This window comes from Ornithorhynchus anatinus, chromosome 2, assembly GCF_004115215.2.
Source record: "Ornithorhynchus anatinus isolate Pmale09 chromosome 2, mOrnAna1.pri.v4, whole genome shotgun sequence".
In the NCBI taxonomy this organism is placed as follows: domain Eukaryota; kingdom Metazoa; phylum Chordata; class Mammalia; order Monotremata; family Ornithorhynchidae; genus Ornithorhynchus; species Ornithorhynchus anatinus.
Genome location: NC_041729.1, coordinates 5532272 through 5551255, shown reverse-complemented (window position 1 = coordinate 5551255; position 18984 = coordinate 5532272). Strand labels below are relative to the sequence as shown.

Sequence of the window (18984 nt, the reverse complement as noted above, 5' to 3'; positions counted from 1 at the left end):
TCATCACTTTTGTAAGAGGGACATTTTTCTTCTTTAAAAAACAAAACGAAACAAAAAACCGCCAAGTGGCAGAAACAGCACTCCTGCTTGGGCCCCAGTTAGAAGGATTTTTGCTAGGAGGCAGAGGGTCACAACGGCCCAGGTTCCCAGGCAACCGATCTGATGGAGTTTTAATTTCTGAGCATCGAAACTATCACAGGCAAGTCCACAACCTAACCACGCTGTTGATAAGTTTCATTTCTCCTCTTCTTTGTCCCCCGCCAAATCTCTTTTTTCTGCTCCTGGATCATGTCCTTCCTTATTCATTCATTCATTCAATGGTATTCATTGAGCGCTTACTGTGTGCAGAGCACTGTACTAAGTGCTGCGTGAAGCACTTACTATGCCTGAAGTACTGCTTTATGATCTTGGGTAGATTCAAGATAATCAGGCCGGATAGGGTCTCTGTGCCACATGGGCTCACAGTCTACATAGGAGGGAGAATTGGTATTTAATTCCTATTTATCCTCTTATTATTATTATTATTCTATCTGTTGAGCACTTACTATATTCCAAGCCCTGTGGTAAGGGCTGGGACGGTCTCAAGATAATTAGGTCGACCCAATCCCCGTGCCAAATGGGGCTCAGTCTGAGAAGGTGGGAGAGAAGCCGTGTGGCTCAGTGGAAAGAGCACGGGCTTTGGAGTCAGAGGTCATGAGTTCGAATCCCAGCTCTGCCACTTGTCAGCTGTGTGACTGTGGGAAAGTCACTTCGCTTCTCTGTGCCTCAGTTCACGAATCTGTAAAATGGGGATTGACTGTGAGCCCCACGTGGGACAACCTGATTCCCCTGTGTCTACCCCAGCGCTTAGAACAGTGCTCTGCACATAGTAAGCGCTTAACAGATACCAACATTATTATTATTATTAGAACAGCTACTGAATCCCCATTTTACAGATGAGAAAACCGGGGCAACGGAGAAGTTCCACAGTGGCTAGGAAATGTGTCCACCAACTCTGTTGTATTCTCCCGCTCAATAAATACCACGGAGAAGCAGCGTGGCCTAATGGGTAGAGCAAGGGGCTGGGAGTCAGAAGGACCTGGGTTCTAATCCCGGCTCCGCCCCCGTCTGCTGTGTGACCTTGGGCAAGTCGCTTCGTTCTCTGGGCCTCAGTTCCCTCATCTGGAAAACGGGGATTAAGACTGTGAACCCTATGTGGGAGAGAGATTGTACACAACCCAGTTACCTCATATCTACCCCAGCGCTCAGTACAGCGTCTGGCGCATAGCAAGCGCTGAACAGGTACCACAATTATTCTGAGTAATTATTAAATACCACTGATGGGTCGATCAAGTGAATCGCCTAAAGCCACAGAGCAGGCAAGTGGTGGAGCCGGGATCGGAACCCAGGACCTCTGATTCCCACGCCCCGGCTCTTTCCACTAGACCACGCGGCCGCTCCTATAGGCCCCCGATTTCTAATTTCGGACCTAAGGACAGACAGCGGCATACGGCGGAAGATCAGACCGTCAGCCGCTCCACGCTTCCCGTTTCATTCAACCCGCTCTGACGTGGGGAGACGTGCGGGGGAAACTTGCTTAAAAGCCTGGAATGGCTGCGGATCTCCGGTGCTTTAACAAGCCATTTGCGCGAGGGAGAATTTGAGGAGGGAAACGGGCTGGAGGATGTGCTTTTCGGTCCAAGCTTGCAAACTCAGAGCGGCCAATTCCTGGCTACTCCTTTGAGAAGCTGAAGACATCCGTAACTTTCACTTAACTTCTCCGTGCCCCAGTTCCCTCATCTGTCAGATGGGGATGAAGACCGTGAGCCTCACGTGGGACAACCCGATGACCCTGTATCTCCCCCAGCGCTTAGAACGGTGCTCGGCACCTAGTAAGCGCTTAACAAATACCAACATTATTATTATAACATTTGTGGGGATAAATCACAGAGCCCTTATATGTCATTCCTTCACGCAATCGTATTTATTGAGCGCTTACCGTGTGCAGAGCATCGTACTAGCGGTTGGGAGAGGACAATACAGGGAATGTGTCTGCTTATTGATGTATTTACTCCCCCAAGCACTTCATTCATTCAGTCAATAGTATCTATTGAGCGCTCACTATGTGCAGAGCACCGTACTAAGCGCTTGGAATGTACAAGAGAAGCAGCGCGGCTCAGTGGAAAGAGCCCGGGCTTGGGAGTCAGAGGTCACGGGTTCGATTTCCGGCTCTGCCACTTGTCAGCTGTGTGACTGTGGGCGAGTCACTTCACTTCTCTGGGCCTCAGTTCCCTCATCTGTAAAATGGGGATGAAGACTGTGAGCCTCACGTGGGACGACCCGATGACCCTGTATCTCCCCCAGCGCTTAGAACAGTGCTCTGCACATAGTAAGCGCTTAACAAATACCAACATCATTATTATTATTATTACAATTCGGCAACAGATAGAAGCAATCCCTGCTCTGCACACAGAAAGTGCTCAATAAATAGGATTGAATGAAAGAATAAAAAACAATATTCATTCATTCAATAGTATTCATTGAGCGCTTACTATGTGCAGAGCACTGTACTAAGCACTTGGAATGTGCAAATCGGCAACAGATACAGTCCCTGCCCATTGATGGGCTTACAGTCTAATCGGGGGGCTTACAGTCTAATACAAGATAATAATAAAACAGATATTCTCTGCCCACAATGAGCTGACAGTCTAGAGGGGGAGACAGACATTAATAGAAATAAAGAAATGACAGCTATGGATATAAGTGCTGCTCTGCCACTTGTCAGCTGTGTGACTTTGGGCAAGTCACTTCACTTCTCTGTGCCTCAGTTCCCTCATCTGTAAAATGGGGATTAAGACTGTGAGCCCCACGTGGGACAAGCTGATGACCCCGTCTCTACCCCAGAGCTTAGAACAGTGCTCTGCACATAGTAAGCGCTTAACAAATACCAACATTATTATTATTAAGTGCTGTGGGGGCGGGTAGGGGGATGAAGAAAGGGAGCGAGTCAGGGCTACGGGAGAAGGGAGTTGAAGATAAGAAAAAGAGGGCTTAGTCAGGGAAGGCCTCTTGGAGGAGATGGGCCTTCCGGAAGGTTTTGAAGAGGGGGGGAGTCATCATCCGTTGGATAAGAGGAGGGAGGGCGTTCCAGGCCAGAGGTAGGACGTGGGCAAGAGGTTGGCGACGAGATGGATCGAGGTACGATGGAGAAGGTTGGCATTAGAAGAGCAAAGGCCCCCGAATCCAGCCTTATCATTTCCATTTCCTTCTGCGGGGCTCTCCCTCCCCTCTCTGACACACCCGGTCATTAAAATCTGAATCCGAGGGAGAAGAGCTACTGAAAACCTGTGGCCTGGTCAAGAGCATGGGCCGGGGAGTCAGAAGGATCTGGGTTCTAATCCTAGCCCCGCCACCACTTGACTGCTGTGTCACCTTGAGCAAGTCACTTTGCTTCTCGTCTGGAGAATAATAATAATAATGATGTTGGTATTTGTTATGCGCTTACTATGTGCAGAGCACCGTTCTAAGCGCTGGGGGGAGATACAGGGTCATCAGGTTGTCCCACGTGAGGCTCACAGTCTTCATCCCCATTTTACAGATGAGGAAACTGAGGCACAGAGAAGTTGTTCCCTTGTGGGAAGGGACGTGTCTACCAACTCTGTCATATTGTACTCTCCCAGGTTCTCAGTACAGTGCTCTGCACACAGTAAGCATGTGCAGAGTAAGTAAGTAGAGAAGCAGTGTGGCTCAGTGGAAAGAGCGCGGGCTTGGGAGTCAGAGGACAAGGGTTCTAATCCCGGCTCCACCGCTCATAACAGTGTTGGTATTTGTTAAGCGCTTACTATGTGCAGAGCACCGTTCTAAGCGCTGGGGTAGACACAGGGGAATCACGTTGTCCCATGTGGGGCTCACAGTCTTCATCCCCATTTTACAGATGAGGTCACTGAGGCATAGAGAAGTTGTGACTTGCCCACAGTCACACAGCTAAGTGACTGAGCCGGGATTCGAACCCATGACCGCTGACTCCAAAGCCCGTGCTCTTTCCCCTGAGCCACGCTGCTTCTGCAATAATAATGTTGGTATTTGTTAAGCGCTTACTATGTGCAGAGCACTGTTCTAAGCGCTGGGGGAGATACAGGGTCATCGGGTTGTCCCACGTGAGACTCATAGTTAATCCCTATTTTACAGATGAGGTAACTGAGGCACAGAGAAGTTAAGTGAGTTGCCCACAGTCACACAGCTGACAAGTGGCAGAGCCGGGAGTCGAACAAGTTAATCAGATACAAGTTAATAGGTAGATAGAAGTTAATCAGGTTGGACTCAGACACTGTCCCACTGGGGTTCACAGAGTTAGGAGGAAGGAGAACAAGTACTGGATCCCCACTTTACAGGTAAGGTAACCGAGGCACAGATAAATTAAGGGATTTGCACAAGGTCACACAGCAGACAAGGGTGGAGCTAAGATTAGAAGCCATGTCCTCTGGCTCTCAGGCCTGTGATTTTTTTTCCATTAAGCCACGCTGCTTCTCTATCACCTTTTGAAAATAGCTGCACTCTTTTATTATTTTGGTCATTCACAGAAACATTTGCCAGTTTGGTGGATTTTCAATTTTCATAAGTCAACAGATGGCTCCTTTTAGGGGAAAGCTGCCCCACAGACACCTCCAAGTTACTTCCCAATGATAACAATAATGATATTGACGGAATTTGTTAAACGCCTACTACGTGCCAAGCGCTGTCCTTAACAGTGGGGTAGATACAAGGTAATCAGGCTGTCCCACGTGGGGCTCACGGTCTCCATCCCCATTTGACAGATGAGGTCACCGAGGCCCAAAAAGGTGAAGTGACTTCCTCAGGGTCACACAGCGGGCAAGTGGCGGAGCCGGGATTAGAACCCATGACCGTCTGGCTCCCAGGCCCATGCTCTATCCGGTAGGACATGCTGCGGATTTGCATCCTTATTCACTCCTCTCTCTGCCCCCCACTACTTATGTCCATATCTTTGATCGATTTATACCGATGCCCGTATCCCCCTTTAGTCTGTAAATTGGTTGTGGGCAAGGAATATGCCTACCAACTACATGAACAGCTTGGCCTCGTGGAGAGAACACAGGCCTGGGGGTCAGAAGGACCTGGGTTCTAATCCTAGCTCCACCACTCGTCTGCTGTGAGACCTTGGGTAAGTCTCTTCAACTTCCTTGTGCCTCAGTTCCCTCATCTGGAAAATGGGGGTTAAGGCTGTGAGCCCGATGTGGGACAGGGACCGCGTCCAACCCAAACTGCTCGTATCCACCCCAGAGCTTGGTGGAGTGCCTGGCAGCTAGTAAGTAACGAGCGCTTAGTAATAATGTTGGTATTTGTTAAGCGCTTACTGTGTGCAGGGCACCGTTCTAAGCGCTGGGGTAGACACAAGGGAATCAGGTTGTCCCACGTGGGGCTCACAGTCTTAATGCCCATTTTACAGATGAGGTAAGTGAGGCACAGAGAGGTTAAGCGACTTGCCCACAGTCACACAGCTGACAAGTGGCGGAGCCGGGATTCGAACCCATGACCTCTGACTCCAAAGCCCGTGCTCTTTCCACTGAGCCACGCTGCTTCTCTACATAATAAGCGCTCAAGAAATACTACTGAATGAAAGTACCCAATTCATTCATTCGTTCATTCATTCAACTGTATTTATTGAGCGGTTACCGTGTGCAGAGCATCGTACTAAGCACTAGCGAGAGTACAGCACAGTAATAAACAGACGCATTCCCTGACCACAACGTTATTATTATTGTAATAATAACTGAGCACAAGTGCTCAATGACTAAATCTGATTGACTGACCACGATTAGAGAAGCAGCGAGGCCTAGTGGAAAGAGCCTGGGCCTAGAAGTCAGAAGACATGGGTTCTAATTCCGACTCTCCCAAATGCCTGCTGTGTGACCTTGGGTAAGTCGCTTCGCTTCTCCGGGCCTCAGTCACCTCATCTGTAAAATGGGGATTAAGACTGTGAGCCCCAGGTGGGACAACCTGATTACCTTGTATCTATCCCAGCGCTTAGAACAGTGCTTGGCACCTAATAAGCGCGTAACGAATACCATAGTTATTATTATTAATTATTATTACGACTTCCCTTGGGTTAGTTCCTGCTGTTTTCCTCACTGCTGTTCAGAAGCTAGCTCTCCAGACCTGGGGGTAAACCCTTACATAATCCGTTTCCCGCTGCGATCCGACAGTGGTAATTCTTCACCGTTTATTTGCAGCAGCCTGTAACTAAACCCCGCCACGGGTAAATCATCTCTCCGCGACCCACGGCTTGCCGTTCACTTGCCAAAATGTTGTTTTTTCTAACCCCGCACATTAAATTTAGGAACACTAGACGGTCTGGAGGAAATATGTCACAAGAATAAAGAGTCAGCCCGAGCAAAACACCTTCGGTGTCAACTTCAACTAGGAAAAATGCCCTGAGCGGGATCTAGGCCGCTTGGTGGAACGGAACATATGGCGCAACAGCCGAAAAAAGAAGCAGTTAGATTTTTATTCTTTTTAGCGTCGTGTTCAATTGGCCGTGAAAACGGGGCTTGATGCTACTGAGTTGGAAGTAGGTTGAAGTATTAAATAACAATGCAAGAGACAGTGGTGGCCCTTTTACCAGGGACGGGATGGCTTCGGACGTGGAGGAGATATCGTTTTCGTTAATAACACACCTCATTTAATACTGGGCACCAGCTACGGTTTAAATTCTTTTCTCGAATAAACAGCAACCGACGACCTCCTTTTCCTCTGGAAACGGCCTGGTATTTTTGAAAGTTAAAGCCTTCTCTCCCTTCCCAGATATTCCTCCTACCTCCCACTCCTTCCCCTTGGCCGAGCTCTTGCGGAGCATTGAGATAGACGACTAGTGAAGCCGGATGTTCTACTGCTGATGATTTTGTTTTGTTTTGTTTTGCTTTGCTGTCCGTCTCCCCCGTTTAGACTGTGAGCCCGTCATGGGGCAGGGATTGTCTCTATCTGTGGCCCAATTGTCCATTCTGCGCGCTCAGTCCAGTGCTCTGCACATAGTAAGCGCTCAATAAATACTACTGAATGAATGCATTTTACCGTTCAGGACTTCGAATTGGAATGCCCTCCAGATTCTGCAAAATCTGCACAGAGTCGATAGCATTCGGCACCTCCAGGAGAGTTTTTTCAAAGCGTTCACCGAGGCGAACGCTTTGGCTCTGTAGAAGACCCTTTCCCAATAGTCTTACAGCCCAAAGGAGTCGGTGTGTTCTCTTGGAAGGGCTGGAAATAGATTCTAATCCCAAGCCTTTGTGAGCTGTAGTGAGGTCCGCTTTAGTTCCGTGTTAAAGGAGGGAATCGCGTTTTCCTATCTTTTTCCTCTCCTTCCTGCTCTGTTCACTGTGCTGAATGATGAAGTTGGCTTTTAGGGAAGGAGGGTGGCCTACTGGAAAGAGCAAAGGCCTGGAAGTCAGAAGACTTGGGTTCTAATCCCGGCTCCACCATGTGCTGTGTGACCTTTCATTCATTCATTCAGTCGTATTTATTGAGCACTTATTCTTAGTACTTAGCTTAGTACCACTGTTGACTTTTTTAATAATGGCAAAACTCTGCTGATTCTTCCCCCTTTCCCTCTCCTCCCCCTCTCCCGTCCCACCCCTTCGGCACTGTACTCGTCCGCTCGACTGTATATAGCTTCATCACCCTATTTATTTTGTTTATTTTGTTTAATGAGATGTACATCACCCTGATTCTATTTATTTGCCATTGTTTTTATGAGATGTTCTTCCCCTCGACTCCATTTATCGCCATTTTTCTCGTCTGCCCGTCTCCCCCGATCAGACCGTGAGCCCGTCAAAGGGCAGGGACTGTATCTGTTGTCGATTTGTCCATTCCAAGCGCTTAGTACAGTGCTCTGCACATAGTAAGCGCTCAATAAATACTATCAAATGATTCATCTTCAGCTGCTGGTGGATTCTGACCCTCAGGTCTGAATTTATAGAAGTGCCTTTTGTTTTTTGAACAACCATTTTTCACTTCGATTTTAGTCCTGGCTTGCAGTGGGAAAAGCTACCCCATTTGTGACCTTGAGCAAGTCACTTCGCGTCTCTGCGCCTCATTTTCCTCATGTGTAAAATGGGGAATAAATACCCATTCTCCCTTCTGCTTAGACTCTCCTGGGACCAGAACTGTGTCCAATCTGATTATAATAATAATAAGGTTGGTATTTGTTAAGCGCTTACTTTGTGCAGGGCACTGTTCTAAGCGCTGGGGTAGATACAGGGTCATCAGGTTGTCCCACGTGAGACTCATAGTTAATGCCTATTTTACAGATGAGGGAACTGAGGCACCGAGAAGTGAAGTGACTTGCCCACAGTCACACAGCTGACAAGTGGCAGAGCCGGAATTCAAACCCACGACCTCTGACTCCCAACCCCGGGCTCTTTCCACTGAGCTACGCTGATTATTTTGCCACTACACTGGTGCTTAGTTTGGTGATTAGCGGAGACTGTAATCGGCATTTGTTAAGTGCCTATTATAATAATTGTAGTATTTGTTAAGTGCTTACTATGTGCCAAACACTCTTCTAATTGCTGGGGTAGATACAAGGTCATCAGGTTGGACACGGTCTCTGTCTCACATGGGGCTCACAGTCTTGATGCTATGTGCCAAACACTCTTCTAATGATCAGACTTTATCATTAATGAGAAGCGGCGTGGCTCAGTGGAAAGAGCCCGGGCTTGGGAGTCAGAGGTCAGGGGTTCGAATCCCAGCTCTGCCACTTAATAATAATAATGTCGGTATTTGTTAAGCGCCAACTATGTGCCGAGCACTGTTCTAAGCGCTGGGGTAGACATAGGGGAATCAGGTCGTCCCACGTGGGGCTCACAGTCTTCATCCCCATTTTACAGATGAGGGAACTGAGGCACAGAGAAGTTAAGTGACTCGCCCACAGTCACACAGCCGACAAGTGGCAGAGCTGGGATTCGAACTCATGAGCCCTGACTCCAAAGCCCGTGCTCTTTCCACTGAGCCACGCTGCTTCTCCACTTGTCAGCTGGGTGACTATGGGCAAGTCACGGAACTTCTCTGTGCCACAGTTCCCTCATCTGTAAAATGGGGATGAAGACTGTGAGCCTTACGTGACACAACCTGATTCCCCTGTATCTCCCCCAGCGCTTAGAACCGTGCTCTGCACATAGTAAGCGCTTAACAAATACCAACAGTATTATTAATATTAATTTAACAATAATAGGGTGACCAGATAACTGCCTAAATATAATAATAATAGTATTTGTTAAACGCTTAACTACGTGCCAGGCACTGTACTAAGCGCCGGGGTGGATACAAGAAGATCGGGTTGATCACGGCCCCTGTCCCACACGGGGCTCACAATCTCAATCCCGTTTTACGGATGAGGAAACCGAGGCCCAGAGAGGTGAAGTGACTTTCCCGCAGACAAGTGGCGGAGCGGGATTAGAACCCATGACCTCCTGACTCCCAGGCCCGGGCTCTATCCACTCCGCCGTGCTGCTTCAGCTCTGCCACTTGCCTGCAGTGCGACCTTGGGCAAGTCACTTCGCTTCTCTCCCTCTCCGTTACCTCATCTGTAAAATGGAGATGAAGACTGTCAGCCCTAAAGGGGACGGGGACCGTATCCAACCTGATTAACTTGCATCTACCCCAGAGCTCGGCACAGTGCTTGGCGCAAAGTCAGTGCTTAGCGAATAGATTCCGGGCCTTAGACCTGTCACAGTCCCTCGCAGCAACCGAGTCAGGTTTATAATAATAATAACAATAGTGCTGGTATGTGTTAAGCGCTTACTAGGTGCCGAGCACTGTTCTAAGCGCTGGGGTAGACACAGGGAAATCAGGTTGTCCCACTTGGGGCTCACAATCTTAATCCCCATTTTACAGATGAGGGAACTGAGGCACCGAGAAGTGAAGTGACTCGCCCACAGTCACACAGCTGACAAGGGGCCGAGCCGGGATTCGAACCCATGACCTCTGACTCCAAAGCCCGTGCTCTTGCCACTGAGCCGTGCTGCTTCTCAAGTTTATCAAGTTTATCACAGTTTATCAAGCATCCAGGAGACAGATAGTGGAAAATTCTCTTCAAGGAAGAGAGACAAGTAACTTGTGATACAATGAAGGAAAAACAAAATCAGCACTACTCTGAATAGCAGTTACACAAATTCAGTAAGAGGCGATCTTTCTGGACACCCAGGGTGGAAGGAATTCTCAGTCAACTTTCGTTAATCAGCCACCATCACAATCGCCGACCAAGATTTCAGAAGGGTCATCTTCAACTTGAAAGAAGCTACGGCTAGATGCCCGGGTGTGTATATACCAACAGATTTAGACCGTAAAGCCGTCAAAGGGCAGGGATTGTCTCTATCTGTTACCGATTTGTACATTCCAAGTGCTCAGTCCAGTGCTCTGCACCTAGTAAGCGCTCAGTAAATACTCTTGAATGAATGAATGAATACCATAAAATAAATAAACCAATATCGGCCTTCCTTCTCTCTGGGGCTGCCCCAGATGAGTTCCGCAGGAGGCGAAGTTCTCTTACCCGGTGGAGCAGAGATCTCTCTTGAGGTCCGCCATTTCTTTCTCCGGGGATTTAACCTTCCGCCAAGGAGGCTTAGGAACCTAAGGGAAAACGAGGGGGGGATCGAGTGAAAAGTTTACTGAATGACAGCCGGAGGTAACAATATAATCCAGAAGCGGTTGAGATTCTGTGGATTCCACTGCACAGATATTTGTATCTTGTGTTTGCTTCTGCTTTTACTAGCGGGCCTCGGTCGTATTTATTGAGGGCTTACTCTGTGCAGAGCACTGTACTGAGCGCTTGGGAGAGTACAATACAACATTAAATAGACACTTTCCCTGCCCACCACAAGCCCACACACTCTAGAGGTGGGGAGACAGACATCAACACAAATAAATATATGACAGATAGGTACACAAGCGCCTCGAGGCTGGGGCCGGGCGGGGGCGGGGAAAGGGGAGCAAGCCAGGGCGGTGTAGGAGGGAGTGGAAAAAGAGAAAACGTGGGGCTTAGGCAGGGAAGGCCTCTTGGAGGAGATGGACTTTCAATAAGGCTTTGAAAGCGGGGGGAGAGGAATCGTCTTCTGGTTTGGAGGAAAGAGGAGGTTCTAGGCCAAGGGCTGGACATAGGCTAGGGGAAGGTGGCGAGATAGGTGAGACTGAGGCACAGTGAGAAGGTTAGCATTAATAATAATAATAATGTTGGTATTTGTTAAGCGCTTACTATGTGCAGAGCACTGTTCTAAGGGTAGATAGAGGGTAATCAGGTTGTCCCATGTGAGGCTCACAGTTAATCCCCATTTTACAGATGAGGGAAGTGAGGCCCAGAGAAGTGAAGTGACTTGCCCACAGTCACACAGCTGATAAGTGGCAGAGTCAGGATTCGAACCCATGAACTCTGACTTCCAAGCCCAGACTCCTTCCATTGAGCCACGCTGCTTCTGTAATGGTTCGTTAATGGAGCGAAGCGTTGGGGCTGGGATGGAGAAGGAGAGAAGCGAGGCGAGGTAGGAGGCGGCAAGGTGGTGGACGGCTCTAAAGCCAATGGTGACGAGTTTTTGTTCGATGCCAGAGTGGATGGGCAACCACTGGAGGTTCTTATGTCCAGATCCATATTTTGTTTTATATTAATGTCTCTCTCCCCCTCTAAGAATGTGAGCTTCTTGGGAGCGGGGAACATGTCAACCAACTCTGTTTTATTGTACTCTCCCAAGAGCCCGGTGAGGGTTCAATAAATACGATTCACCAAACGCCATCGGTTGAGGACTGAGGAGGCACAGACTGAACGCTTCGTGTGGAAAAATGATCCGGGCAGGAGAGCCAAGTACGGACTGGAGTGGGGAGAGAGGGGAGGCCGGGAGGTCAGTGAGGAGGCCGATGCAGGAGTCGAGGCGGGATAGGCTAAGTGTTTGGAGCAAAGTAGAAGCGGTGTGAATGGAGAGGAAAGGGATGATTTCCCTTGCGGAGGTAGAACTGACAGGATCTGGTGTTGGAGTCGAATGAGATGAGTCGAGGATAATGCCAAGGCTCTGGCCTTGTGAGACAGGGAGGGTAGCGGTGTTGTCTACAGTCTGTCAAGCACACACTCTCGCTCCCGCAAATCGCCGGGCTTCGGGTGTCATGGCGGAACCAATGGACGGGCACGATCCGTTTTCTGCTCCCAGCCCTCGGGTGGGGAGCAAAATCCAGCTGTAACGGTGACGACTCCGCACCGGGAGCTGGGGTAGAGCCCTTAAAAAAGAAAAAGGAGCCCGTTGCGTCCTGGAGAAGGAACGTTCAGAGCTGCGGGGTTAACGATCGAAGCCGAAGTTAACTACCGGCCAGAATGTAAGCAGGAGGAATAAAGGCTCACGACGCTCTGAAGGCAAGGGATGCCCCAACGTGACGGATGTTGAGGACTCCCGGTTTTATTTGCTCACCTTGGGTTGGACAACTCTCCCTCTTTCTAGTTCCTGGGGAACTGGGCTTAGACACGGGCTGATTTCATCCTTCTCTTCCTAGAAAATAAAGTAAAACGTCATTAGGCCGGCTGACCCCTTGGAAATTACTGGTAATGATATAATAATAACAATGGCAGTATTTGTTAAACACTTGCTATGTGCGAAGCACTGTTGTAAACACTGGGGTAGATACAAGGTGCTCGGGTTGGACCCAATCCCTGTCCCACATGGGACTCACAGTCTCCATCCCCATTTGACAGATGAGGGAACTGAGGCACAGAGACTCATAATGATGGCATTTGTTAAGCGCTTACTGTGTGCCAAGCACTGTTCTAAGCGCTGGGGTAGATTCAAGGTTATCAGGTTGTCCCACGTGGGGCTCCCAGTCTTAATCCCCATTTTACAGATGAGGGAACTGAGGCACAGAGAAGTTTAGTGGCCTGCCCGAGGTCACACAGCAGCCAGGTGGCGGAGCCGGGATTAGGACCCACGTCCTCTGACTCCCAAGCCTGCGCCCCTTCCACTAAGCCATGCAAATCGAAGTGAAGTGACTAGTCCAAGGTCAACAGTAAACTCGGGGATCCCATCTTCAAACCTGCTGAACCATCCATCTGCACAATTTGAAAAGTGGCATTTAATAATAATAGTTGTGTTAAGCACTTACTATGTGGTAAGCACTGTACTAAGCGCTGGGGTAGATACAGCGTGACTTAGAGGAAAGAGCTCGGGCTTGGGAGTCAGAGGTCATGGGTGTGAATCCCAACTCTGCCGCCTGTCAGCTGGGTGACTTTGGGCAAGTCACTTCACTTCTCTGTGCCTCAGTGACCTCATCTGTAAAACGGGGATGAAGACCGTGAGCCCTACGTGGGACAACCTGATTATCTTGTATCTACCCCAGCGCTTAGAACCGTGCTTTGCACATAGGAAGCGCTTAACAAATACCAAACGAATACCAACATTATTATACAGGATAATCAGGTTCCACTTGGGGCTCACAATCTATTTTCAGAAGTAGGAATCCCCATTTTGCAGATGAGGGAACTGAGGCATAGAGAAGTGAAGTGGCTTGCCCAAGTTCACACAACAGGTAAGTGGCGGAGCTGGAATCAGAACCCAGACCTGTTGACTATCAAGCTTGTGCGTGGCTCAGTGGAAAGAGCACGGGCTTTGGAGTCAGAGGTCATGGGTTCGAATTCCGGCTCGGCCACTTGTCAGCTGTGTGACTGTGGGCAAGTCACTTCACTTCTCGGTGCCTCAGTGACCTCATCTGTAAAATGGGGATTAAGACTGTGAGCCCCACGTGGGACAACCTGATTCCCCTGTGTCTACCCCAGTGCTTAGAACAGTGCTCTGCACATAGTAAGCGCTTAACAAATACCAATATTATTATTATTATTATTGTGCTCTTTCCATTAGTCCTCGCTGCACTTACTATGTACCAGGCACCGTACTAAGCGCTGGGGTAGATACAAGCTAATCGGGTTGGACCCAATCCCTGCCCCACATGGGGCTCACAGTCTTAATCCCCATTTTCCAGATGAGGAAACTGAGGCCCAGAGAAGAGAAGTGACGTTGTCCAAGGTCAGGCAGCAGACAAGTGGTGGAGCCGGGACTAGGATCAATCGATCAATCACATTTATCGGGTGCTTATTGTGTGCAGAACACTGTACTAAGTTCTTGGGAGAGAAGGGTAATAATTAATAATTGTAATATTCAGTAAGCACTTACTATGTGCCGGTCACTGTACTAAGCGCTGGGCTAGATATAAGATAGTTGGGTCGGACACGGTCCCTACCTAACACGGGGCTCACGGTCTTAACCACCCTCCTTTTACAGATGTGGTAATTGAGGCACAGAGAAGTTAAGCGACTTGCCCACAGTCACACAGCAGATCCGGGATTAGAACTCAGATCCTTCTGACTCCCAGGCCCGTGTTCTATCCACTGGGCCACGCTGCTTCCTGGAGTTGGGAATGTAATAATAATAGTAATAATGTTGGTATTTGTTAAGCGCTTACTATGTGCAGAGCACTGTTCTAAGCGCTGGGGGAGATACAGGGTGATCAGGTCGTCCCCCGTGAGGCTCACAGTTAATCCCCATTTACAGATGAGGTAACTGAGGCCCAGAGAAGTGAAGTGACTCGCCCACAGTCACCCAGCTGACAAGGGGCAGAGCCGGGAGTCGAACCCATGACCTCTGACTCCGAAGCCCGGGCTCTTTCCGCTGAGCCACGCTGCAGAGTTGGTGGACACATTCCCTGCCCACAACGAACTTACAGCCTCGAGAGTAGAACTCAGGTCCTCTGACTCCCAGGCCTGTGCTTTAATAATAATGATGGCATTTCTTAAGCACTTACTATGAGCAAAGCACTGTTCTAAGCGCTGGGGGGGAATCAGGTTGCCCCACGTGGGGCTCACAGTCTTCATCCCCATTTTACAGCCCACTGAAGGCCACGCGCGTTAACGAGAAGAGAAGGGAACCATCAGTGGACCCAGGCGGGCCTCGGCGATGGGAGGGAAAAAACACAGCTGCGTGCTGGCAGGCGCCACGCGCAAACAGAAGCCGTTGAGTATAAATAAAATTGGATTTAAAATTCGCGTGCTCGAGTATTAAAAGAAGTAACTCTTTTCTCCCCACCAATCGCGTGAAGCCGTTGCCTAATTTAAAGTCGCTATTTTCAAAGCGGGGAGATTCCATCTGGCTAAACTTCGTGGGGGAGGGAAAGTTGCACGGCATCGAACAGAAAGGATTCGCAGAGGGCAGCAAACCGACCGGTAAGTTCTCCCAGTAGTAGCTTTCGTCAAATAAATACTTCATGAGAAAATGCTCCACCTCCTCCTGTTATTTTTCTTCAAAAAAAGGGTACATTTTCCACAATAAGATTAATGTAGAAATTAATTTCCACTCGATGCAATCAGCTTGATACTCACATCGGGGGAGCAGCTGGGGTACTCCATTTAGTTGTATGAAACTCAGGAGGGGGAAATGTAGACAAACGGGATGGGGTTCAGAGAAGAGCGGCAAAAATGATTAGGATATTTCAGACTCGTTTCTGGAAAAAGACGGATGGGCCTATGCCTGCCTTGTTCGCTCAAGGGCTTACAAACTGGGTAGAGGAGGAAACGAAGAATCCATCGCAACCGGTGTATATGGTAATAATAATGATGATAATAATAATTGGGGTAATCGTTAAATGCTTACTATGTGCCGGGCGCTGCGTTAAGCACTGGGGTAGATGGAAGGTAATTAGGTTGGACACAGTCCCTGTCCCACCTGGGGCTCATTCATTCGTATTTCTTGAGCGCTTACTGTGTGCAGAACACTGTACTAAGCTCTTGGGAGAGTATGACAATAAACAGTCACATTCCCACAGTGAGCTTACGGTCCACAGTGTGTGACAATTCAAAGCCTTACCGAAGGCACGTCTCCTCCAAGAGGCCTTCCCTGATCAAACCCTCCTTTTCTCTTCTCCCCCTCCCTTCTCCATCGCCTTGACTGGCACACTCCCTGCCCACAGCGTGCTTACAGTCGGAAGGGGGACGCAGACATTGATATAAATAAATAAATGATGGTTATGGACATAAGCGCCGTGGGGGTGAGGGGTGAATAAAGGGAGCAAGTCAGGGAGACGCAGAAGGGAGTGGGAGAAGAGGAAATGAGGGCTTAGTCAGGGGAGGCCTCCTGGAGGAGATGGGCCTTCAGTAAGGATTTGAAGCGGGGGAGAATAATTATCTGTGGGATGTGAGGAGGACGTTCTAGGCCAGAGGAGATGGGCGAGAGGTCGGTGGCGAGACAGACGGGCTCGAGATACAGCGAGAAGGTTAGCATTAGAGGAGAAAGAGTGTGGCCTACTAGAAAGAACACGGATGTCAGAGTCAGAGGACATGGCTTCTAATCCCAGCTCCCCTACCTTTCATTCAGTAGTATTTATTGAGCGCTTCCTATGTGCAGAGCACTGTACTAAGCGCTTGGAATGAACAAGTCGGCAACAGATAGAGACGGTCCCCGCCCTTTGACGGGCTCACGGTCTAATCGGGGGAGACGGACGGACGAGAACGATGGCGATCAATAGAGTCGAGGGGAAGAACATCTCGTAAAAACGATGGCCACTAAAGCGTGACCGTGGGCAAGTCGCTTCGCTTCTCTGGGCCTCGGTTTTCTCATCGGCAAAATGGGGATTTGTTACCTGTTCTCCCTCCTACTTAGACTGTGAGCTTGATATGGGACCTGATTATCTTAGATCTACCCCAGCGCTTAGCGCTTGACACCTAGCAAGCCCTTATCAAATACCAAAATTATTATTAGGGAAGCAGCATGGTCTAGTGAATAGAGGCCAGGCCTGGGAGACAGAAAGAGCTGGGTTCTAATCCCAGCTCCGCCACTTGTCTGCTGTGGGACTCTGAGCAAGTCACTTAACTTCTTTGTGCCTCAGTTCCCTCATTTGGGGATTGACGTTGTGAGTTCCACGTGGCACAGGGACTGTGTCCAACCTGATTAGCTTGCGTCTACCCCAGCCCTTAGTACGGTGCCTAGCGCATAGTAAGCCCTAAACAAACGCCATTAGAAAACAAAAGGTTTTCCGTGGAATAAAGGAGTACCGGCGCAACGCTCTTTTCCTCTCGGAGATGTGGTGAAGACTGATTGTGTTAGAAAATCCTGTAGCGCTAAAAAATGTCCTGGATGTCTTAAGAGAAGGCAATACCATTTACAAAACCCAAGAATTTATGATATCTAAAGGGAAGCAGCGTGGCCTAGTCGATAGAGAAAAGCAGCGTGGCTCATTGGAAAGAGCCCGGGCTTGGGAGTCAGAGGTCATGGGTTCGAATTCCCGCTCTCCCACTTAGCTGTGTGACTGTGGGCAAGTCACTTAACCTCTCCGTGCCTCAGTTACTTCATCTGTAAAATAGGGATGAAGATTGTGAGCCTCACGTGGGACAACCTGATCACCCTGTATCTACCCCAGCGCTTAGAACAGTGCTCTGCACATAGTAAGCGCTTAACAAATACCAACATTGTTATTATTATTAGAGCCTGGGCCTGGGAGTCAGAAGGACCTGGGTTCTAATTCCGGCTCTGCCACCTGTCTGCTCTGTGACCTTGGTCAAGTCAGAGCTCACCTCTTCCAGGAGGCCTTTCCAGCCCTCCCTTTCCCTCTGCTCCTCCTCCCCTCCCCATTCCCCCTTCTCCCGCCCTCTGCTCTTCCCCCTTCCCCTCCCCACAGCACTGTGCATATTTGTATCTATTATTTATTACTCTATTTATTTTATTAATGATGCGCATATATCTATGATTCTATTTATCTCGATGGTATTTACGCCAGACTACTTGTTTTGTTCTGTTTTGTTTTGTCGTCTGTCTCCCCCGTTTAGACTGTGACGCTGTCGTTGGGCAGGGACCATCTCTTTCTGTTGCCAAATTGTACATTCTAAGCGCTTAGTACAGTGCTCTGCATATAATAATAATAATAATAATAATAATAATAATAATGTTGGTATTTGTTAAGCGCTTACTATGTGCCGAGCACTGTTCTAAGCGCTGGGGTAGACATAGGGGAATCAGGTCGTCCCACGTGGGGCTCACAGTCTTAATCCCCATTTTACAGAGGAGGGAACTGAGGCACAGAGAAGTGAAGTGACTCGCCCACAGTCACACAGCCGACAAGTGGCAGAGCTGGGATTCGAACTCATGAGCCCTGACTCCAAAGCCCGTGCTCTTTCCACTGAGCCACGCTGCTTCTCCATATAGTAAGCATATAGTAAGCGCTGAATAAATACGATTGAACGATTGAACTTCTCCGTAAAGCGGGGATTATAAAACTGTGAAGTCTACGTGGGACGTGGACCGTCTCAAACCTGATTAGCTCTATCTCTACCGCAGCGCTTAGTACAGTGCCTGGCACATGAACAAATACCATTCTTCCCCTCTTGACTGAAAGTTCATTTTGGGCGGGGGATGTGTCCACTAATTCTGTCATACTGTAGAGAGGCTGCATGGCGTAGAACATGAAGCTGCGAGTCAGAAGGTCAAGGGTTCTAATCCTGGCTCTGCAACTCATCAGCTGGGTGACTCTGGGCAAGTCACTTCACTTCTCTGTGCCTCAGTTACCTCATCTGTCAAATGGGGATTGAGACTCTGAGCCCCATGTGTGTGCTTGTATTTAGCCCACGCTTAGTAGAGTGCCTGGCACATAGCAATGCTTAACAAATACCATAATTATTATTATTACTTTCCCAAGCACTTAGTACAGTGCTCTGAACATAGTAAGCACTCAACAGATATGACTGATTGACCGATTGATCATTAAAAAGAAATAAAAAAGCGGCATTTACTCCGGCGAGGAATCCAAAGCCCGACCAGCCAAATAACCCACTGCCTCCTCCCGGCTGCTCAACTAACTCTCTAAATACCAGAGTTTCTCAGTCATTCATTCCATCATTCATTCAATTGCATTTATTGAGCGCTTGCTACGTGCGGAGCACATACTAAGCACTTGGGAGAGGATAACTCAACAATAAACAGACAATTCCCT

General features: G+C 48.7%; 1 protein-coding gene across 1 annotated transcript in view; it reads right to left on the bottom strand.

Moving 5' to 3' along the window:
• The window catches only part of CCDC60 (coiled-coil domain containing 60), a 123774-nt gene that overhangs the window by 45843 nt on the left and 58947 nt on the right, over positions 1-18984 (bottom strand). The window contains exons 2-3 of the mRNA XM_039911198.1: positions 12435-12512; positions 10538-10617 (exon numbers count right to left, since the gene is read on the bottom strand). Of these exons, the coding sequence (XP_039767132.1) occupies positions 10538-10617; positions 12435-12512 (158 nt within the window). The remainder of the gene's footprint in view (positions 1-10537; positions 10618-12434; positions 12513-18984) is intronic.